Raw genomic sequence first — 25327 nt, 5'->3', positions numbered from 1 at the left:
CAAATATAAAACTCCATATTTTGGTTATTTTAGTATATAAAAAAGTACGATAGGTACAAAGTAATATTTATAAATAAAATAAACATAATTTGATATAAGAAAGTGTAAGAGAACAATGTTTTAACATACCTGGTAAAACTTTAGACCCTGGTCGGGATTGAAGACCTCTGGCACGTATCACTTCAACTTCTAAAAATCCTTTTTGATAACACAGAGAGAGCTGGATATCTCCTAAAGACGGAGCGCCGAGAACTTGTCGACCAACGAGTTGGCCTGGCCCCAGACCTTCGATGAATTCGGCCAACTGACCTTCGCCAGTTAGCCTTAACGATGGTGACCACCTAAAGGTCAGATATTTTACATTTACATAGAGTAACAATTTGTAATTTGGGAAGCAAGGTCTACTAAAGAATGAATGAGACTATGTTACAATATTTATACTAAATATTCCGGGTTCACTACATAGCTACCCAAATTACAAGACAGTAGTGATCTTAAAAAAGGAGAATATCAAAACCGATATAAAAGTAGGTGGAGTAATAAATATATTAGAGCAAACATAGAGACGTACATAGAGAGAGATGGAAAATCCGGGCCAAGAACTAGATCTACTGATTGTGATAATTAAATATTAGAATGTGACATTTGTGTCTAAAACCGTGCTTTAAAACGGTGCTATATTATACATTGTACCATGCAAAAATTTAATATCGCTTATTTCAAACTACTATTTAACTTATATACGTAGTGACTCCCTTATATAGTACATAATCGAATAAATGAGATCTAAACTGAAAAGAAAAACATGCCTAAATAGTTTATAATACATACCAACACGCGAAGATGGACACATACCATTTAAGATTGTATTGCTAAGCTGTGGCAAACTTATTAAACATTTCCCCATATGTTCATTGATAGGTCATGCCACATTAGATATTTTATTGCCATGATGTTTTTATTTAATTGTATTAAATATAAATGAATTGGTGTAATAACAACACATATTCTGTGTATTATACATCATTAATTCTATAATATATTGAATCTAAGAAAAACTATTGTTGATTTTAAAATCAAATTTACATATTTTCTCCATACATCAATAAACAGGAATGAGAGAGGATAAAGTAGATATAGTAAGTAATAAAAGCAATCATTTGATAGTGGAAAGGAGACCAATTAAGATAACCGTGGGTATAATAAGTAAGTACTGAAGATAAGCATAGATAACACATAATATGAATTCATCAAGATCTAGACCAAAATTTACTAAAACCGTATTTAATAGAATCCAGAAGACAAAGGAATCGAAAAACCTTGGAAATAAAGAAGAAGAAAGGAGAGATAAGAAGAAATAAAAACACAAAAACGTAAACAAGGAGATGACAACAAAAGTAAATAAGGACATGGGAATAAAACCAATGGAAACCAAAGGTACTCTCAGTATAAAAGAAAAGAGAAAATAAAAAACAGTCTTTTCACTGGCCAAGGGAATACCAATATCGGTTTAAATAGAAAGCTAATATGAATTTTAAAAAATTAAGCTCAAATACAAAAGAATTGATGAACAATGACGCCAAACTCAAACTGAAGGGCCAAATTTGGGGTTGGATGAAATTAAACATAATTTGTTGGCGGTAAGAAAGGAAGCAATAAGGAAGAAACTCTCTATGGAGAGATTTCCCACTCATTAGTTACTAAGCTAATTAATACTTAAGTTCAAAGCGACATTTGTAAAAGTAATTTACACTTTTTTGCAACAATTTCGACTCTTGGTGGTTTTAAAAAGTGTAACAAATATTAGCAGATTGAGATCTTATTTTTAATATTAATTTTATTTTATGGTAGACATTTTAAATATATCTGCAAAAAATTTATAAAATTATGTATATTATTTATAGTTCAATGAGTAAAAAAGTAAATAAAATATTCAATCAGAAGACAATTGACTATTTCCCTCAATATTCGTTATTCTGTCTTATTATCTTGACTTAGATAACAGCTTATTTTTATCTGAATTTTAAGTGCAACATTTTATTATTTTCAATGTCAGGTACCAAAATCTGTATCAGGATCATTAACTCATCATGGCAACAAAATCAAAAATAAAACACCTTCTTGAAAGAGACAAACAAACCGAAAATATCAATTAATACAAACAGGAAAAAAAATGTACAAAAGATGTCAAGAAATGCAACACTGCAGCCAAGGGCACACATCGTGGTAATCCCAATCCTCTACTTACGATGATCCTTCGGAACTGGAAATGGAGTTTAAACTGGATGCCCTTTGGCTGCTTTCGGCAGACCGAGAGGGAATAGCTGGCACTACCTCCTGGGACCTCTGGATGCTTGGCGTGGTGCTTGATGATGCGCGCTTTCGACCGTACCCGGTGTCTGCGCCAGAAATCAGTAAGCTTAAGTCAAGTTGCATATGTATGTTCAGAAATGTAAGTGTCCTAGTAATTTGTATTGTATCAATGTTATATATCCTAGAAATTTGTCTCATTATTATAATTATTATAAAGCAAAATATAATAATGATACTCGCACTTAATGATATTAGGTAACTTTTAAATGTTAAGTGTTGATTGGCAACAACCATATGCAACTGACTGTTTTCGAAATATATTCTAAAACATTTGCTTCAAATAAAAAAGATGTTAAAAATGAAATATCTCCAGTCGAATATAAAATGAATTCGATATTAAATATCTCTGTTATACGAAGCAATAACATTTCAATACCAAATGAAAAAATAAACATGTGACAGAAACTAATTTTCAACAGACGTTACTTTATTAATAACGAATATTTTGATATATATTGAATGTTATATTTCGTTTTCAGTTGAACAAAATAAGTCCGTTGCAGTTTTGAAACGTTGATTCACTCATTCTAGTTACAGAAAGCAGTTGCTCTAATTTCTACAAGAATGCTGAAAAGTCACAAGCACAGAAATGTTCTATAAACTAAAAAAAAATACTAGAGTAGGATACTGTTAAATTAAAACTCGCATATCTATACCTTATTTGATATAATTTTTATGATGCACGAGGCTTAATATAATTTAGCAGGCCCCCCTCACTCTATGCTACTTCTGCATTCTAGCTTAGCTAAAGTATTTCTTATCCGACTTATCTAATTGATACTCTAAGATCTTTTGCGGGTTTTACTCACTTGCAAAATGTGTACAAGTTTGTGTAAGCTAATACCGATTAATTCTAAAGAACAAAATTGTTAAATATTACTCGATTTTAAACACATAGATTCAATCTAGATGAACTTCATCTCTCTATGTACCTATCTACGTGTTTTGCTCCTCAAGGAAATGACCACGGGAATGGATGATGTGAATTTGGATCCTTTTTGTTTTTCTTTAAAAATTGTCATAGGGTATACCAGTGAAATTCAGCGTTGAAATAGGAGAATTAAAATTTTGTAATGATTTTATTATATCTCGATTACACTCTGACAATTTTTATGTATCTTAGCACCTGTCGCCATCTGCAGAACCCTCTCCGTCACTGGACGCCGAGGACCCTTGCTTCGACAACCGTACGTCACCTGGCAGTACTTCTTCTGATCTATGTACAGTGAAAGACGTTTTGCCCCTACGGCCGAAGCCCATTCGTCTTTTTCGACCTGCGGTATTCACTTTTTATTATCGATATATTTATTTTAAATTTTGCATCGTCAAATTTTTATAATAAATAAAAATGTATTATAAATATAAATTCAATAGACAAAATAATGTATTGGTAAAACGGATTGGCACATGTGAAAGCAACTAGTGAGATATGCCAATACATTATTAAATCACATTATGATATTTAAATAGTGAGCTTATTTATTATCTACATTATATAGTATATAAATTATTTATTATAATACACCCATATTGTAATGGTAAAAATACATTGTATAAATTTATAATAGTCCTTTTAATGATACAAATTACTGAAATAAATGGGGTATTTAGGATAAAGGAAAATTTGAGGAAGAGCTCACACGCTTTGCACACATCAAAACTAATCTAGATATAACTATAATTAACTTTCAGATTTTTTGTCTACATAGGAAATCCGATTAGAATCGAATTTTGCAAGTTTGCAACGTTATATTATTTCATTGTCTGACAATATTTTTATTAGACATCTTATTACTTACCATCTAACTAAATTAAAAAGATGTATATAAATAGTAACCGTTGATATTGTACAAAAAATGTAAAATGACATGGATATACCGGAATATATATGTATATATATGGAGAACCGTTATGTATACATACGAAAATGTTTTTTTTCAAAAGTAATTTCACATTGTCTACAATAATCTAGTGATACACATAATAATTACCTGTTGCTGAAAGCTGACTAGTCGAGTTACTCTTTTTGCTTAAACCCACGAACTGACTCTGTCGGTCTCTTTCCCTTTCGCGGCCTTCTTTTCTTTCTCTTTGTGGTACCTCCAGACCATGCAGTTGACCTACAGCTGTATCACTAAGGCTACCATCTAAAATATATTTGTATTTATTAGTATACATTTATTTGTATGTATTACTATTTTATATATACAATATGCTACTGAGATCAAAAAATGGTAAGACGTAAAAATCGTGGGATTAATTATGAATTTCTTCCGCCACCCCAAAGTGAGTCCCATGAAGCTATTCGTTTCAAGAAGGCCAACTTACAGACCAATAAGTTTTAATTTTTCATCATGACAAATACGTCTGAATTGGCTCTGGTTTTTGGTTCCTGGTGAAAAATACCGTCACTCTCATCTTACTAGTAACATCAATAATGGGTTTCCCGCCTATTACTAATTCAATAATAATTTGGATAAAAAGAGAAAAAAAAACATCATTAGATTGCATGTATTATGATCAGCGATATCCATTGGTAAAAATCCGAAAAATAAATGTAAACAATTATTAAACAATCTACCCTACCCAGGTAAAAAAACGTTTTTTTTTATTAGTAGTGTTTTTTACAGTAATGTATTATAACTGGCTATGAAAGCATGGCTCACCATCATATTTTACTACATTATCTTACATAGCGCAGAATATCTTGGGTTTGATTAGGGAAGCCATTCACATCGACACCGAAGCCGAATATTCGTAGTCATAAAGGTGTGCATATGGTGATATCAGCAAGGTGTATTATATTAAAAGATGCTAAAGCCGAATATAACTGTTACTGCAGATGTATGAAAAGATTAGTAAAGCACAAGGAACCACACATTGTTGCAAAAAGTAATCCTCTTGGACGATAACTGTCAGCTAACCGTTACAAAAGTTTTTGATGGATACAGTAATGCAGCTCGAGTGGGAAGTTCTGTATTCAGAAGCGTATTCACCAAACATAGCGTATTCTGATTACCAACTATTCAGATCGATACAGTATGGCTTAACTCAAACACGATTTCGAAATGTTGAAAAAGTGTGATTGATGATTAGATTATTCCAAAAGCAACATCTTTATTTCCAAACGGTATCGCTATTCTGCTAAACAAATAGTGAAATGTTGTAGGAAATGCTAGAAAATATTTTGGGTACAGTATAGTTTTTCTGAATAAAAAGGGGAAAAAATATCAGAAAAGATACAAGCACCCAATTTTTTGACCACAAAGAAGCCAAATGCTATATAAGCCTTACAATCTTTTAATCAAAGTAATCCATCTTCATTACGGACAGTGAAGACATACCATATAATGCATTGTTATAATAAATGTCTATACAACCATTTTGGACCTACCAGTTTTTTCATCTGGTGGAGGCTCGGTATTCGATAAACTTCTTGTAAACTGACCACGCTTAACACTACCATCCTTTCGATGATGATGGTGATGATGGTGATGGTGAGGATAGTGGTGTTGCGGCTCTTCATGGTATTGATGATAATGATGCTGTTCCAGAGGATCAGCATCTCTATGTTCCCTGGGATCCATCTCGCGTTCTTTAGAATTTCTTGGCACACTCCGATAAGAAGTAGAATAACTAACATATTCCGTTCTAAAACAAATTAATAAAAAAACATAAAAATATTCTAGAACACACCTATATAACATTTCGTAAAGTATGTTTTAAGAATATTGTGTTAATTAATTGTAATATTGAATTTATCAATTTTAATATAAATCAATATATATTAATATTTTAAACAATTTTAATAGACAAACTAGATGAAAGCAAAATTTATATTATCAAAATGTCGACAAAATTTGTATCGGTTACATAATTCTCCTCAACAGTTGGAATAACTAATAGCCAGAAGGATTAAGGTGAGTTATAACATTTTATTTAAGCGTTTTCGTGTAGATTTTCATGAATTTCGAAAAATATTGTCGTACGTTCTCATACAGCAAAATCACTTATTCGCATTTCAACTCCTATAATAATAGTTTTTGTAATCATATACGATGACTTTATTCACTGATGAACTTTCCTACTCATTCAGTCTTTCACGATGTTTTTTTTTGTCTTCGAAATTAAATTAACCATCCTTAAGCTTTTGGATCTACTTCTGAGAGTTTGTTTTACTTGAATAGATGTAAATAGTTTGTTAATAGATGTGTTTACTGTATAAATTTGCTCAAATTAAAGATTAAGGACGCTGACTCAAAGATGATACTGATAGCTAGTACCAGCTACAAAAATAGTTAACGTTTGAAGATTATATTGTTAGTAGTTGTCAAATCTTATTTCTAAAATGTTTCAATTTTCCAATTGTTTTTCTAACTCGTTTATTGAACAAAAAGTATTTTTTGTACTCCGACATAAAATTATTGCCTAACAATATATTATTTTTACAATATATTGCCGCTAATTATGGACAACTTTAAATCAATATATTGAGAATAAATTGTTAGATATATTATTTTATGTCAATATTCAACAAACATTATTTGACATGATGTGGGCAGGTGAATTAAACAATATCATATATATACTTTTTCATTGTTGCAAAACCCGAGTCATTTCAAAGCGTTGCTATCTCCACCATTGAAATTCGGTATCATTTTTTTGTTTCTTTCGCTTCGTCTTGACTATTTGCCAAGTTATAATTTGAATATTTGACTGTAAGGCCATTTATCAAAGCCGACCCCGACTTGTATACGTCTATTGACCTACTAGATGTGCTGGCGCCAGAAACACATTTTTTGTAAGCGATTGGTTTTTGTTATTGGTCGAAACTGTATCTTTAGCAGTTAAAATATCTCGTTTAAAATCAATAAAATATATGTGTTTTTCTTTATAATATTGTTTCAGACAAGTTATGCGTTGTGGATCGTTACGTAGCATATTATTTTTTAGAGTTATCAAACTCGTTTATTATTATGCTATATTATTAAACAATATTTATATTATTATTTTCTTATCAGAGATGCAGTATTTGTAATATTATTAATGTTTTAATATATAATTATATAAAAAAAATATTAGAATTTAGAATAGAATAGAAGAATAGAATTTAGGTCCTAATAGAGAATTTAGATTTTCTTAGAGAATAATATTATTGCAATTACTGACACAAACTGTTAAAATAATTTGTATTTCGTCATATAACAATTTTATTTTAAACATCTGATTATTGCAGTAAGTAATGGCAGATGATATTTAATCAAAAGATACAGAAAATAAAGTTACCCTGTCATTCGACTTCCTCTTGGTCGCTCACTCTGAGTTGAAAATGCACTACTTGTCACTGACACCACTGATTCCATATCACTATCAAAATCACCTAATCCTAACGGGTCTCTGTCTCTATCTGGTGATACATGTCTCCTATGATGACTTCCTGATCTGACGTGGCTAGTTAAATCACTATCACTAAGTCCGCTGTATCGACGTTCCCAACTGGACCCCGTACTTCTGTATGTGTGTACATATTTTCCTCTACGATTATTACAACCTACTGAACGATCTTCCAAATCTTGAGCTACTCTCTCCTGTAAATTTAACAATGAGCAGCGGTTCCTTAAAGCAGAAAATTATGTCTAACCTGTAGCGTTCGCACTAAAGCATGTGGCACTTGAGGTAATTGTCGTTTTTTCGGCGAACCAGTCGGAGTGGCCGTTGCTGATCTAGATTGAAACCGAGATCCCACAGCAGGTGGTGCCGCACAATCCGGTGGTGAGAGAGATCGGTAGTCGGTCGGTCCACGACGTGGTGATTTCGATCGCGATCTAGAAGAGTGGATGACTTGGGTATCGCAAGGAGCAGCTGAATGTGAACGTTGACCCATCATTCCATTCTGAAATAATATAGTATTATTACCAAAATGGCTCATCAAAAATATCTATGTTTAAATTATCTGCTGCAGATATTACCAGCTAGGTAATACACCGGCGAAAACATACATCCAAGTTTTTTGAACAAAAATTTACGAAACTAATATTCACAAATTAAAACTTAAAATTGCTGTATGTCAATTCTGAAGCCTATTTTTGAAAGAACTATTAAGAAATCTTTATAATAAGAAAGAATACTAACAGATACTAATACTGTACAGCAGATCAGTCACTCAAGCGATTTTTACGTGTCATCACATAACGAAAATCACAAAATTTGCTTATTATACATTTCGCCCGTCACTGATATCTATGAAAATAAAAAATGCTAAACTTTCATTTTTCATATTAACTTGCATGAACTATTCAGATGCGATATCGGAAAGCTACTTTGGGGAATAGTATTTTTAGACAACTCCGACTAGAAGCTTGTCATTTTTTTTTAGTGATATACCCGATTCCTCAAGCAGAATCAGCTAAATACCTCGGAATACATCTCGATGGTAGGTTAAATTGGAAACATTATATTAGACAAAAATCAAATCAGATTAGATTAGAAGTCAAACAACTGTTAGTCGGAAGATACTCTCAACTTGACCTAAAATCAAAAATATTGCTTTATCAGTCAATCATAAAATCTATTTGGGCCTATGGGGTGAAAATATGGGGTTGCACTAAAACATCAAACCAACTAGTAATCCAACGCACCCAAAACAAAGACATTCTACGATTAATTACCAATACTTATCGCTACGTAACCAACGTAGAGCTTTACTATGACATCGAAATCAAATGGATACACGAGGTGATCCAAAATTTCGCCTTAAAATATGAAATAATGTTGCTAAATATCAGCAACGTGGAAGAAGTACATCTACTGGATTACACGCAGGAAACCAGAAGATTGATTGAATCCCGTACTTGTCTTGGTTGTGTATTAATGCAAGTACAACAGAACAATAGAACATTAATTTGTAAATTAAGATTGTACTAAGCATATTTAATGTAAGATATAATTAATAATAGTACCTTACCTTCAGTACGTGCTACTTCGAATTAATTAGAATAAGTAAGAAGAAAAATAAAGTGTAACTTCATCGATATTTTAGAGGATATTCTGAGAAGTCCGAATTGTCAGATACTCCTCATATGCTATAGAAAGAGACATTAAGCCAGCTAACTCTAAATAGCTATTCTATGCGACACAAAGACTTTATGAAGACCTAACAAAATATTATTTTTACCATTTCCTCGAAGCTTTGAATATATTTAGTAAGAATTGAATTGAATAGTCTTTTAAGTTGACAGCACAGAAATCAAACAAAAGTATCGTTTTTATTGATAAAATCAATTAAATTTTGAAAAATCCTCCTAAGGGTATATTCCTAAAGGCTTAAGCTTCGAAAATGTAAAATGAATGTCTTTGAGATTTCAAGACTAGAATACCATCTTAAAAAATGTGTTCTACTTATTTAATACCACAACGTCATTATGGATCTTAAATTTGCTCTAGTACACTTTTTTAGAAACACTAGCATAACTTACTTTGACTTAAAGGTTATAATAAAAAATTTATTTAAAAAAACGTCTAATGAATGTAGATCTTTATAAAGCGACAGTATGAATATAGCCTTCCGAATAAATGCACTTAAAATCTGACACGTAATCAGATTGTTTCATGCGCTACAATCGCTTTCATTGTGGCCTTATTATGACCCCCTTCATATAAAATCGATAAACCCTTTTCTAAACTGCAACTAATTTATTGCGATTTTATATTAGAAGGCCAAAATATACTTCGCAAGATCCCAAGTTATTGTTAAAATGAAATTGTATTCATCGAAATAAAACATTTAAATCAATTAATAAATATAAAATTAAAAATTTTAGAGGTATTTTAAATTTAAAGGCAAATTGGTTTAGTTTTTGTGATATATTTTATAATAGGCTGATATTATAAAACTACTATTAGTATCGAGTATATATAGTAATATCGAGAATTATCTGAAAAATAATTTTTGTTGTGTGGGATACTAATTTAGTCTTTTTTCAGTTTTCTATTAGCTAAAATCCATAAAAACTAATAAAACCTTATGGCAAAATGGAAAAATTAGTAATAAGGCAGATATTATTCACTGTTGCATGTTTAACTAACTAACTTATTACACATTATATCATCACTATTATCACATCTGAATATTTGAATTCCAGATTTTAAGATAATGATGATTAGCTGCAAAATTTCAACCCGATATTTAATTAATCTAGTCTAAACTAGAATGAAATGTAAATTAAAATATCTATAGTTCAGATAGAAAGGAATAAATGTATACCTATCAAAGAACAAATGTTTAGTAATCGATTTTCAACTATCTTACTTACCCTTTTATATCTTTGATTGTACGATTGCATTGATTCTTGATCTCTTCTAGATCTCCTTTCAGTCTCACGTGGCGGACTGGACGAACTACCTACACTACTAACACTGGCCCCATCCGCCCCCCGCCGCTCTCTACCCCCTTCAATTTCGCACTCTGATGGCGTATCACTGTCAGAAAAGCGGCTGCCAGTACTGGGTGGGGATAGGTGTTCACTTGGCGTTAAAGCCACCTACATTTCAAACAAATATATACAGTAAACATTAGAGAAGCAAACAAATATAGATATATGAATTCGATCAAAGAATATTTCTTTCAATATCTCTAAGAAAACAGTTATTTTATTGAAAAAATCGATTTATAATATTCTAATGTCTTACTTCTTCGTGAGGTCCCAAGGTTCTCCAGGTAGGTTGTTCGTCTAAAGGCCACAATTCTACAATAGCTTCACCTAAAAAATCGTTTGCACCAAATCGGAGGTAGTCCCATACAGTAATTTCTAAAGCTCTAACTCGAAGGTCAGCCCTTCTGAGCCCTGAATAAACGAATGTTTGATTCCACATAGGTTCTATTGTATCTAGAAAAAAAATATTAATTAGAATAATATTTTGCAACAGTAATAATTATTTTTCATTGTAATTCTGGATATGGTTGATTGAACATTATATATAGGTTATTGCAGAAATAGATAGTGTCGAAAGAAAACTACTTAAGGATCACAACACAATAAAAACCAAACTTCATTCATATCATATTTTCTTTTTGAATAAAATAAATATAATGTTAAACTTGATAACTTAAGTTATCTTAAGTATTTTAGTTAAACAGGAAGTATATCTGACAAAAAATCATATTTGGCAATTTTTTAACTTAAAAGTATATCAAGATTTAATAATTAACCATACCATTATTTTAACTAATTGCAAGAAATAAAGACAATAAAGACAACGAATTATATTGTTAACACATTTTGGTTTTTATAAAAATAATATATTACTACTTGATCATTTTAGTCAATCTTTCAGTCAAAAATTAACATTTTTTCAATTTTCAATAATTCAGCAACCTTTAGATAATTTTAAATAAGAAATACTATCCTATGAACAGAGAAATAATTTAAAAAATAATATAATTCTTTAATTATAGTTTAGTGTCCTGTTTACGCAAGATAAACCCTCTAAACCCTCTCTAGACTGGACATATCATCCGACTGCTTAATGGAAACACGGTCTTCGACATTAAACCTACCGACTGATCAGTGAACAACTTAGAAACATCCCAAACACATTCGATCGTACCCAGTTTGATTACTGGCATAACTGGGATAACTATTTCTTGTCGGTTTTTATACTTTTGCCTACAGACCTCTTCAATTATAATTACAAACATAAAGTAAATCCGAGATTCAAACAAGTGACTATCGCAACAGTAGGACTGACCTGTCGTCTGAAACACTCCGGCTACGAAACCGGTAAACAAGATGATGCTTTGATCCATATTTTAAAATGAAATGTTATTTGAAATTATTTGAAACTTCAATTAATAAAAATTAGTTGTTACAAAAAAATTAATATAACAATTCTATTGTATTGTAATAACAACAGCATTAAACAAGATAAATATATATTCACTTAAAATAATATTGAATTAAATTTATTGTAAATCAAGAATTTAATTAAACAGAATATATAAAATAAGATTTTTATTCATAAAAAGCAGCAATACCCGGAAGTTTTAAATTGTTTAATAAACTTCAATGAAATTTGTTACAAAAACAGCTCTACTAGTTCAGTAAGATATTATTAGCACTAATTGTAGAATACTCATTAACAGTAAAGATAATCAATACAATATTATAATAATCAATATAAACTCCATAAAATACGAATAACACCAAAAAGTATGTATGTCATAAGTGCACCAAAAATATACTTTACTTTTAGTACTGTTCAGTATTAAATTTGCATTAATAAAAGTTAGATTAACTTTTAGTAATGGTATTAATATTTTATGATACATTTTAGTCATGTTAAACTTTTAGATTTTATGGTACACAAATCTACTTTTCAAAATAAAGTTCCAATTGCGGATCTCAATAATCGATCACAGTAAGATATTATTATCTAGTAAAGAATCTGTAAATTTGTCAAGAGTATTTAGTGTTAGATACCAATAAAAGTAATACAAATTTATAGAAGAAAATATGTATATCAAAAAGTTACTAAAATATAAAGTAAGTAATAAAATATTACATTAAAATAATTGTCACGTTAAGTGCAGTTTGTATCTAGAAAATTATTCATTTATAAATCATTCCGTTAACAATATAATTTTACCTTATTAATATCAATGAATCCATTATATCTATGATGTATCAATCGTGGTAATACGCACGGCACAATTTATATTATGTTTATTATTAAACTTATAACGCACATCCGGCAGCTCGTATCTCTGCCAGATCGCACAACCCTTACGCCAAACTGCACGTTAGCCTTAACCCATTGCCAGAGATAAAATGCTCAGGAAATAAATCACACACGCTACTGCGTTTTTTTTTTTGGTTATATCTTGGCTCGTGCGCCAAATTATATTTGGTTCTCCCTTTATTCTACGTAAAATACGAAACCGGATATAAAATTACCGATGAACACACATAATTAATATTATAAGAAATATTCAATTAATTATATATTAACAGTGTAAAAATCAGTTCCACTTTTTTTCATAAATATGTCACAACGGTTTGTTAATTTCAGTTAGCACATCAATCACAGAATCAAGAATGAGTTCTCGATCTGATCGGCAGAAAGTATTTCCAATAATACGTTAGTAATATTCAGAAAATCTTCAGATAGTTACCATAGCTTTTATTACGGTCTACTCCATATTTTCAGGATTATATCAGAAAGGAATTTCATGTATTTCATGTTGAAAGGCTCAATTTAAACAAGATCGTACAAAGGCCGACTATTTTTGAATAATATCTATCTTAATGGTCAATCAAAAGCTGAAGAGCTGAAGAAATTCTTTCTGAAGAAATGGTAAAGTAGATTGAAATCGAAATTATAAATTAAGTATTGAGAAACCATTATTCAAAGTAAGGAAGAAAGTATGCTATTCAAAGGGTAAAAATGTCAAAAAATCTCCCTGATTTGGTCTAATAACCGAACAATCTACAAGAACTCTCAGAAAATTGCTTCAAATTAATATATGTATAGCTTACATTTAATGACATGCTACGTCTAACCTACTTCCCTAGCACTTTTCGAGAAACTCGTCCGTAACAAATACGGAAAAATAGAGCGAATTCACAGATTGATCAATAAAATAAGTAATAATTTAAATCGGTGGGAACTACAAGTTAAATTGAAACATCTTCTGCCCCATCCACATTTTAAACTACAAAAGCCATATCTCGCAGATAGAAATGTTATTGCGAAACAGGCTACTGAACTAAATATAACATATTCAGGTATTGCACAGGACAGTGTCCTTGACCCATTGTTATATATTCTGTATACCAAACGTACCAAATTCAATCACCACTACTGCGTTAACATGTGCTGACGATACGATGATTTTATCATCACATGAGGACCCAATATCAACCACAAGGATCAAAATACTAGAAACTGGTAAAAAGTGGTAAAAAGTAGATTTTCAAAGATTCCAAAGTAAGTTGACGCCATCGTTGACGCCCCATTTTATTCCAGTAACAACCTAATTGAACGCTATATCTCTCCGGAAACCATAACGAGTGTGATTCGAAGTGCCAGTGCAAAGTACTCAGTACCCAGTGAAAAACACTTATAGCCTGTTGGGCAGATTGTGAAATACTAAGGGAATAATTAAAAAACCCATCGGTTGCATAGAAAAGGAATGGACAATTAGAAGTGGATACGAAGTACTTCTAATAACAAAATAGTATAATTCAATTTCTGAGATGGACTTTAAAGCCTTCATCGATACCATATTAATCTCCCCAAAAGTTTCTTAAATGTATAAAATAGCACAAAATCCAACGGAGTTAAATCAGGAGAATAGGGTTAATGAATTAAGGTGGTCTTTTAAATGTAGTTTGACAGTAAAAATAATTTTAAATTACAGGGTTTTAATATAATTTTAAACAAAGGGCAATTAGCAGTAACAATCATAATTTAACAAGGTCAATTATAACAAATACTTTATAACGAAAACACTTCGATAATATAGAGGTGCTGTTACAGCAGATAGCATAGACAGAGGCAAATATTCCGCAAATTTATATCATTTTATAAATAATATGCCTTAAACCCACATCATTTTATTTTGACATAAATTATCTTGATATGACTTATATTAATATTATCTTAGTTTATTAATATATACATTTAAATTCTTAAAAATCTTATAGATTTCGTTTGAACTTTTTATTAAATTACTTTAAAAACAACTTACTTGCTAGTGTCCTAGTACGGCGTTTACTTTTTTCTGATCTATCGGGTAGAAGAAATAGTTTGCAGTATGGATTCCGAAGAGGTTGGTCAGGATCAATCCTTTGTGTTAATCCTGTTGCACATACTATCGTGACTAGGAGTTGTAAAGTGGTTGGATCAAATCCTAGTCGCACCTACATTAATATCAAACATTAATTAATCTTTATTAAATCTTATTAAATAATAATTAATTGATCAATGAATAAAATAGAAAAAACAACTACATATTACCTTTATTCATTTTAACTTGGCATCACATAAAAGGATCTGCTGAATATTCCCAATTATTATTAATTTCTGTCTTAATTCTTAATAATTTTATATTTTAACAGTAATTTATCATTTCATTTTAAGGGTATATATATCTTCATTTAAGCCTTGCCTTCTTACAATGGTTAATTTTTTGAGTAGTAAATAACACATCCTATGATTATTATCAAATTATTAGGAAGCAAAATACCCTTAACTGCATTATTATTTTAATTACTCTGTTAAATTCAGAGAAAGTAATGCTAAATGCATTACTACAGCTTATAAATACAGCGTTTGGTAATAAGTGATTTCGAAACATCATGAAAGATTAAACTATCAATTCTAATTGATGCATAAGATTCGATAACTGACAAAATAATGGTAATTTTATAAGTAGATTCGACAAAATAATCACAACACAGTGATTGTAATATGATCATTCTTATCCACATATTGTTGAGTGATTTTGAGTTACGTTTTATATGGTAGTGCGAAACAAGCGAAAATTAATCCTAGATGCCTAGCCTAATATCGAAGGCATCTACTATTTGTAACGAGAAATTTAAATGCTGCCATGAATATAGAGAATATGTACTTAAGATTCTGATAGTAATTCATCACGCAATCAAATAAATTGATCTGACTTGCCTGAACGCGACCTCCTACACTAGTAGGACCTTGTAATGAAGGCGCAGCTTCTTGACGGTCTGGACTACCAGGTGATGTCACCAGGACATGCGGTCGTTCATAAACCTCTGATTCGGGCCATGAAATATTCGTTTGACCTAAATGACAATAAAAACGGTTAAGTCCAATTAAAGTTAACTATTACACTAGCGTCCATACAAAAGTCACACATGTGTATTAGTCTGGTGAACTCTCTATAGTGCATGTGACATGCAAAAACAGTTATAATTAATGCAGGTCACATATCTTTCTTGAGTAAAAAAGTAGTGACTATGACCCAAGGCCAATTGATAGAAAATTTAACGAAACAGAATACTAGTTTTATAGTTTACGAGTCCGAAACACACAGTTGTTGCTCCCATATTGATCTAAATCTACACACATATCTAAGAAACCACACAGAAGAAAGGATAGCGGGTATCTAAACAATCACAAAGTATATCTAAAATCGTGTACAATTGTGTATTTTAGCAAAGGTGATTTTCAGCGGTGTGTTTTGTGCTCGTATTAGGAATGAATGTTTAAATATGGAAAGAGTGTCGTTTCCATGTTTAAACTTCAATCCAATTTGGTGTATAAGGGTGACATAAAACATGAAATATAAGACAGTAACCATAACGGTTATACCTGAAATTAAAAAAAAATGAATCAATATATCACATTTCTTTATATTTTCGCTTTATATTAAAAAAGTATTTATTGTGCGATAGTTGATCAAGAAGCGAATCTCATCATAACACTGTCAACTATGATGCACCTTTCTTATTTTTTGTGTTGGTGATTTGTTCTATGTTTCTGCATTCTGATATCCATACCTCTTTGAGCAACGGATTGTCTCCAACTTGCTTGTGCCATTCTCCTACTACTCATGAATCTGCTAACGATTAATTCGACATTCGCTTCCTGTTTACTTTCAGCGATAATGTCCGCAACTTCCTGATACGATTTACCTTGCAACAACCTACCATTCCATTCTATTACTTCGTCGCCTAAAACGAAAAATAATGGGCGATTCATATGAGCAACTTACCATATATTAATCATTACATTTTATATTGCAGCGATCGGCAATTCAAATACATTGTTTTAACAAAACTATTGAAAATATATATATAAACAGTTATAATATTATCGTTATTACAACATAACTGATTAAAGCAGAGAAACATGTTCAACATGAGTATTCCATTTATATCAGACAAATCATCGTGGTATTTTTAGATAATGGTATGCTAATATTGTTTATACATCAGTATTTTGACTTATTTGCAAATATTCTTATATGAACCCTGTCGCCTACGAGCTTGATCAAAAACTCTATCTAAGTACAATATTATATATCGTGACCCTTAGTAATTCCAACAAAACAATGTAGCAATATAAAAAAAACTCGTCGTTTGAAAGTTGTCGAATAAGATCGCTGAAATAGATTGAATAGTTGCAAAATGGTCGCATACGATTGGTAGATATAGTAGATATCTGTTTATATGAAGAAGAGTATAAGAATAGAGTAGGTAAAACGGATTAAGTTACTTGTAGAATATTTTAAGATTAACTGCCAGAAGTGGGATTCAAATTTTTGAAACGTACAGATGTATTTACTAATGCACATGAACAAAACTTGCATTTTCTGTTTTAACCTCACGAAACTAGCGATAATTTAAAAGCAGAATACTATACTATTAGATTCAAATCAGTATAAGAAATGTGTTTTTATTAGAATATAAATAGTAGTGCGATCTGATGCGATTCCCAGGTATCAAAGTACCAGGATAACTGTTAGTATTCATGTACTCACCCCATGATTGGCCTTATTAGGAAGTTGGTACTATCATAAGGTGGGAGGAAGGTGTTTACCCAATGTAGATGAGGCCATATCTAACAATACAACTACGACATTAGTGTGCACTAATGCTTCGAGAAAGGAGAAAACATAGGAATATGTCAGTCCTAAATTATTTATAAGTAGGATACCAATTATCCTATTATCGAGTTTAAAACTTATATTGGTAATAATTTAAGTATTCAATGAAAACCTCAAGTATGCTAAAAACGAACAGGTTATTGAGTTGTACCATAATTGTGGCTTATTCTTCAATAATATTTGGTTAATACCAATAAATTAACATCCGTTAAACTTTACAAACTTTTTTTGATTTATTATTGTTATTAAAATAAATAGCAAGTACTGTTGGTAAACCACATGCTATCAAATAAACTTTATTGTCTTTGTTGGTTTTAATTTTAATATATGGAAGTCAGTGTCCGATTACCTCTAAGCAAATTAAGCAATTACTTACGGCATCACGTCTTGGGAGGCATTATAAATATCACAAAGAAATATCAAGAAACATAGACCGCCACAGGGGGTCCACATGCATGAATTATTTAGTGCATCAAATGGTCTTAATCCAACGCTAATGATGGTCCAAAAATTTTCTTTATTAAATAAAAAACTATTTTATTTAATGGTGTTAACTTATTACAATGGAAACATAATTAAATGTAACTATATTTTTCGAAATTTAAATCCTAGAGGTATCATTTACGACACTCTTACATTCGGGATGGAAATACTGAGAGAAAAAAAGACAAATTCTGTAAAACTGAGAGAAGATAAGTTTTTCTGAATTTTATTTTTAATGAATATTTTATTTCAATTACATCAGCATAATCGAATCGGACTTATTGAAGTTACAATTGTTATTACAATTTAAAATCACTCTCCACTTGTTATTATTTTACTGTAGCGAAAATTACAATGGCAAAATCTCAAAAATTCTTTGTAGATCACGCTGTAAATTAATAGTAGTTAATATATATTTTAAGGCAATATAATAAGTACTTGCATGTATTTTGATTAGTGATATCTATTGGTGAACATACGATGCATCAATGTAAGCAACTGTTAAATTCCATGTTTGACATATTCCTACACAAACTTCATAAAAACAGTTTTCATTTTAGTATTACTAAGTTTGGTTTATGCAGACACTAATCATAGAACACCAAAACTGGAGATTTCCAGACCAATCTCCATTTGCATCCAAAAGTTTTAGAAGCTTATGGTGATGATGTCCGAAAAAATGACGAAAAAAGTTCGAATACAATGAATTACAAAACGAATTAATGTTTACATAATGGAACAAATCCCGAAAGGATAGAAAATAGGTACCACATGAATTAAGTAAAAATACCATTTCCAACCGTTTCAATATCACAGTTTCATTGCTTGCTAAGAAAAAAATGATGGTGTATTAGGGCTGGCGATGAAAGATGGCTCTATTAAGACAATCACAAGTGCAAATAGTCATAAGCTAATATAGGAAAATCAACCACATCAACACCGAAGTGGAAAATTCATGACCATAAAGTATTGATACGCATATAATATTTATGATTAACGAGATATAATGTAATACAAGCTAAATTCAGGGCTAAAGGTGCTAAACTCGAATGATATTCTTACTGCATCTAATTGCTATCTACATCACTGAAACCAAGACCATCAATAGCGAATAACAGACGTAAATAGATCCTTTTGCATGACAATGCTTGTCCATATATTGCAAGATTTGTGAAGGATATCGCACTTAGCGCACTCACCAGACATAGCTCCTAATTACCACTGTTTCAGATCGATGCAGAATGGCTTGGCCTATATAAGCTACCAACATCTTTCTTTCAGTACGGTATAGATACGTAACAAGAAAGATGGAGAAACTTGTAGAAAATTATAGAAAATATTTTGATAAATATATATTGTACTAACTTTTCTCAATAAATACCTTTATATAGTGAAAAATTGACCAGAGTACATCCAAGCACGTAAAAATTAGACTGGGTTCGTATAAGATTTTTAAATTACGACTTTTGTTCTAGATCACTCTCTACTTAATTATATCCGATCTATCCTAATCTAATGACTAATTAACCTGGTCTTAGTTGTCCGTCGACATCAGCAATGCTGCCTTTCTTCACTTTTTCTATAATAGCCCCTTTACATCCATTTTCCAATAACTTCCCGCCTATTACTTTTAATCCTAATATGGCAGCGCTAGATCCGGTCGCTTCCGTGTTACCCCTTCGTAATATCATATGACCAGTCATCCTTGTTCCGTCGCTTGAGACTTGCCAGGAATGAGGATGCTATAGAAAACTATGATTATCGACAGACTATAGTCTCACTACTTCTGCAAAAAATATTTACATCTAAAAAGCGATTGTTATTGCTTTATGCACAAATAAGAATTCGCAGCTCAATGTAGCACTGATACTAATGATGCATATATGCAAATATGTAAAAAGGCATAAAATCTAATATAAATAATATAAATATGAATGCTCTTAGTAGGCTAAGTTAAATGTTATATATACAGATCTCTTCTACAGCTCAGTGTTAAAACAGAGCACACAGGCCAATAGCGTTTAAACAATGCAAATTCGTTCAGCTCATGCGCTTATATAATTTACAATCACAATAAAATAGCTAGGTTTAAAAATTGAAGATTAACTCAATAATTGAGCTAGCAATGGTCAATATTTTATTCAGAAAAGCTTTACGAAACTTTTATACCCAAATATACATTTCTTTATATATGAGGATTTCAAAAATAAATATTATCACTCACTTATTAATAAATGCATTATAATTATTAGATAAACTCCAAAGTAAATAGGACTCTTGAATTTTTTCTTGAAAATGAATTAAAAACAAATAAAATTGAATCAAAAGTGTTGTTTATTAGATAACTCATAGCAATATCCACGAAACATGTTCGCTACTTAATGTTAACATAAAAATAAATAAGAAATATTGACTGAAACCCTTGATTATTGAAAACGCCATGATAATTTGTTTATTAATTCATTAAAAATAAATCGTTATTCATTAGAAATGCAATTTAATATAATTTTTCTAGAGATTATTAGAACCACATAATTGTCATAAAAACATAAGTTTCAAAATCAGATAAATTGAGATAAATTCATAACATCCCTACAAACCTCCTAAACCACTAATTCGACATAAAAATTGGTATACAATATCTCGAGAAAACTGTTTCGAACAGAAATAATGAGTTTTAACAAAATAGTGAATATTTCTTCACACTTTAAATAAGTCCTATTTATTATTGGAAGGCACACATTTCTAGTTAGCAATAAATCCGTTTTGCAATCATGTAAACGTAAATTTCTTTTTAGTTGAACAAATCTCAACAACATGCATCTTAAGACCGCAACGATAAATTTGAAATTTAAACAAAATGCTGCCATTTCCATCGGCAGTTGCAGTTGTAACTGCCAACAGACTTGGTAGGTATCCAAGTAACCAAATAATTTATTGAATCTAAAGAAGGGCCACGACGACATTACTAGGATAAAATTCACCGCGGCTTTTTTTCTTTAAAGCTTTTTGAACCAGAAAGTGCCTTTGTGCAACTAATATTATTATTAAATATTACTCAAGATGCATTTTTATATTCCAATAAGTTCAATAATAAAATAATGATCATTTATGCGTTATTATCTATTAATAAATATATTATTTACACCAATAAAAAATAGCTGTAACTACAATTACCTTTTAGTAATATATATCTTTAGATAAGTTCATAAAATTTTATTTAATATTTTCTACAAATTAAAAGAAACTAATTTATTGTTTTAAATCATAACAGGTGGGGCAAAAGTCCCATTGCCATTTTGATTGCGCGCCATGTTGGTTATGTGAAATAGTGACAATATTTATTGAAAATAATCGTTCCATTATTGCCACTAAGCGGAAATTGAGTCAAAAATATCCTAATCGTCCATTCCCTCACAAAACCACAATTTATCGTTTACATGCGAAGTATGGTACAACAGCAGACATGCCTCGTTTTGGAAGATAACGGACGTTTCGTTACGCTGAAAATATGGCTCTTGTGACCGATAGTATTCTAGAGACTCCAGAAACATCAATTCGGAGACATGGTTCCCAGTTATACATTTCTGCACGCAGTTTAAGGCAAATTTTGAAAACTGATTTGAAAATGTTACGTACAAAACTGAATTAGTCCAAAAATTGCTACCGAGAGATCCTGATCAACGAGTTGAGTACAGTATGCAATCCTAAATCCGTATGGTGAAATTGAAGATTTTTCGTCTAAATTGATAATGAGCGATGAAGCCCATTTTCTTCTCAGTGGCCAATTCAATAAACAGAACAGCCGGTTTTGGGGAACACAGAATCCTCAATTCATTCATGAAATATCATTGCATCCACTAAAATCAACTGTATGATGTCGAATTCATGCTGGAAACATCAGTGGTCTATATTTTTTTGAAAATGACCAAGGTTTTTCAAAATTTTCTTGTGAAATGGAAGAGCAAGAACTAGAGGACATGTGGTTTCAGCAAGATGGAGCCACAGCACACATAGCTCGTTCAACAATTCAATTATTGAATGGGGTTTTCCATGAAGACTAATTTCGCGAAGTGGCGTTTTAGCATGGCCAGCCAGATCTCCGGATCTAACAACACCAGACTTTGGGGTTTTTTTTAATCAAAAGTTTATATGAATAAGCCACGAATGAATCAACATTCTAAAGATAATATTCGTCATAAAATTGAAGAAATTCAGCCTCAGATGTTACATGATGTCATGATAAATGCCTTAAAAAGAGCCGAAAGTTGCATAGTGAATCGCGGTCACCATTTAACCGATATAATTTTACAATCATAACTAAACAAAAAGGAAAAACCAAATAAACTTTTATGAAAACCAAACTTACTTATCATTTCATTGAGCAAAGTTAAAGGTAATCAAAATGGTAGCGGGAGTTTTGGCCGACGTCTTTGTCTATTTATATTATAAAAACGAAAAAAGAATATTTAAGAAAATATAATGATGAAGTGTAACAAATTGAATTAAAATCGCATATAAATAAAATTGACAGAATAAAAACTGTATATTATACGATATATATTTAATATAGTTCATGTACTGTTTACTGATCACTACTTCCTATTGTTAAATTTGATAGCTTCTGGTTCCTGAAATATTTTGTATCTGATTTTGAAATAAAGTTAATTTAGTCAATTTAACTGTTTGCATTCTTAACGTAAACTGTTGCATAACAAAAGCTTTAAATATTAATATGTTGCTTGTGATAGGTGTATTATGTTCATACCTACTTGTACAGGTGATATATTATAGATAAAACAATATTTGTATATTATTTCCCCGTAAATATAATATTAATACGAAAAAGTATTATTTGGGAAGTGATCATGTACGATTTATCCGGTACAAGCTACAAATTTTTTGTACTGTAAGTGTGATATGTCAATTAAAACAAAACAATCAACTGTTGAATCAAAATTTCTATAAAATATCACCCTCATTAAATGCATTACTGTCTGGAGACAAGCGATAATCTACGGGATATCTACTCCTCATCTCCTACAGTGGACTCTAAGCACCTTGGGAAAATCTCCTCTAGTCGAGTCCTCGCTGGAGGTGAATGTGGAAGACGTATCGATACCAGAATCCCGATGGGAATCCTGCGAGCCTTGCGACCCCTGTCGACCATCCTGGTGGTCGAATCGGACCGTTTTCTTTCTTCTTTCGGTAAAGCCTCGATTATCTGCCGTCACATCTTGAAGGGGTCTGTGAGGAGGCGCTACTATATAGTGACTTAGGGGTGGCCAGTCATCAGTCTCATCCACTCCTAAAATCGGTGATGATTGTCTAACCTACTCTAAGCTCTTTGTATGATATGATTATCGTTGAGAGTAGCAGGATATATGTATTTCTCATGGATATATGTGTAAATATCGTAATGTGTGTTGGTGTTGGTGTTTTTATTAGTATGTAGTTAATGAAGTAGTACTAAAGAAAATAGAACATTTGATACCATCATAGACGACACTTTCCATTTTAATGATTTAGTATTTGTTGGATATTAACTGGCCTAAAAAAACTATTGCAGTATTCTAAATTAACTGATACATAATATGATATATCACTGACGAAATTATGTTCTATACAACTTTCTATTAATAAATATTAAAATGATGGATATTCTAAAAAATATTAGATTACTGATTATGAATCAAACTATTCACGAAATATTGTATTACTTGAGATCATCAATCTGTACAAAAAGGGACCAAAATTAAGCCGATACATTAGAAATAAACATTTATTGAAAGTTTTATGATGATTTTTATAGCCCTTATCAATATTACCTCCAAAATAAGACCATTCCTATAGACCAAGACAACCATGAGTGTCTCTACTTAATAGACCCTTATGTTCCTTCGAATAATAAATAACCAAATTGTCAATTGAAACCAAAGTGAAGAAATGTATAGTCGTTGTTGTCTGTTAGACCTGCCTAGATATCTGGCAACTCATTTGATGAATTCATTGGATTCAAATAAGATGGGATTTATTTGACTTGAAATTCTGTATGACATCCTATTATACCTAAAATATATTTCAAATATTTTAAATATTGGACTTTTTACTGGAATAACAAGAAAGTTAGTTAAATATATAAATTGTATTCAAACATCAACTATTTATAAGAAGACTTTTATAGTTACCCAAAAAGTTTTCAAGAAAATTTTTTGTCATAATGCTCATAACACGAAACTAAATATTCACTTTAAAAGTAACAGAAACCACACACTTCAATAAATAGAAAAAGGACAATTTATTCGACAACAGCAGGTCCAACATTAGATGATTTTAAAACACTCGGGTCATCCTAATAAGTATGCTTAAACTTAAAATAAATTGAAGATACCACAAGATGCAAGCACAGTGGTATTAATAGCAACAAAAATGAATTATGTTAACATATTACCTCTAAACTGGTAATAATATAAGTAAAAAAAGTTATAAAAAAATATCTCCCTACTTAGCATTAAAATTGTTCCTTATTTGAACAACCAGTTTTATATCACTTTGGTTCCTCACAAACTCACAAAAAGTATTTTGCGACAACAATTAATATTATTGGCCTATAAAATAATTTCAAAGGAATTAAAACAAATTGCGTTACTATGTATTAAATCATATCGGGTATATCTGTAACCAATTTCAGGTTGAAACTTCACTTACAAAATATTAGTATAACGTCATCAAATACTGTGTGAAGCTTATGGCTACCATGCCCCATAAATTTCAGTATGTGAATGCTAGTTTCGACGTTTTAAATTGGTGATTTTAAAATCG

General features: G+C 30.9%; 1 protein-coding gene across 5 annotated transcripts in view; it reads right to left on the bottom strand.

Moving 5' to 3' along the window:
* Positions 1-25327, bottom strand: part of Rim (Rab3 interacting molecule) — a 60253-nt gene that overhangs the window by 11266 nt on the left and 23660 nt on the right. For 2 of the 5 annotated variants that reach the window (XM_076398213.1, XM_076398215.1), the window contains exons 6-18: positions 23566-23813; positions 20034-20247; positions 16914-17087; positions 16060-16196; positions 15122-15293; positions 11062-11258; positions 10686-10913; positions 8015-8266; positions 7660-7961; positions 5768-6024; positions 4365-4520; positions 2249-2399; positions 130-341 (exon numbers count right to left, since the gene is read on the bottom strand). In XM_076398213.1, coding sequence (XP_076254328.1) covers positions 130-341; positions 2249-2399; positions 4365-4520; positions 5768-6024; positions 7660-7961; positions 8015-8266; positions 10686-10913; positions 11062-11258; positions 15122-15293; positions 16060-16196; positions 16914-17087; positions 20034-20247; positions 23566-23813 — 2700 coding nt within the window. Of the gene's footprint in view, positions 1-129; positions 342-2248; positions 2400-3499; positions 3648-4364; positions 4521-5767; positions 6025-7659; positions 7962-8014; positions 8267-10685; positions 10914-11061; positions 11259-15121; positions 15294-16059; positions 16197-16913; positions 17088-20033; positions 20248-23565; positions 23814-25327 lie in introns of all 5 variants that reach the window. The other 3 variants (XM_076398214.1, XM_076398216.1, XM_076398217.1) reach the window with 3 other exon arrangements.

Source organism: Rhynchophorus ferrugineus, unplaced genomic scaffold, assembly GCF_030347505.1.
Source record: "Rhynchophorus ferrugineus isolate W39M unplaced genomic scaffold, kcgeb_rfMv2 rfM3, whole genome shotgun sequence".
NCBI classification, from domain to species: Eukaryota; Metazoa; Arthropoda; class Insecta; order Coleoptera; family Curculionidae; genus Rhynchophorus; species Rhynchophorus ferrugineus.
The sequence above is the reverse complement of the archived record's forward strand: the minus strand, read 5'-3'. Positions and strand labels throughout refer to the sequence as shown.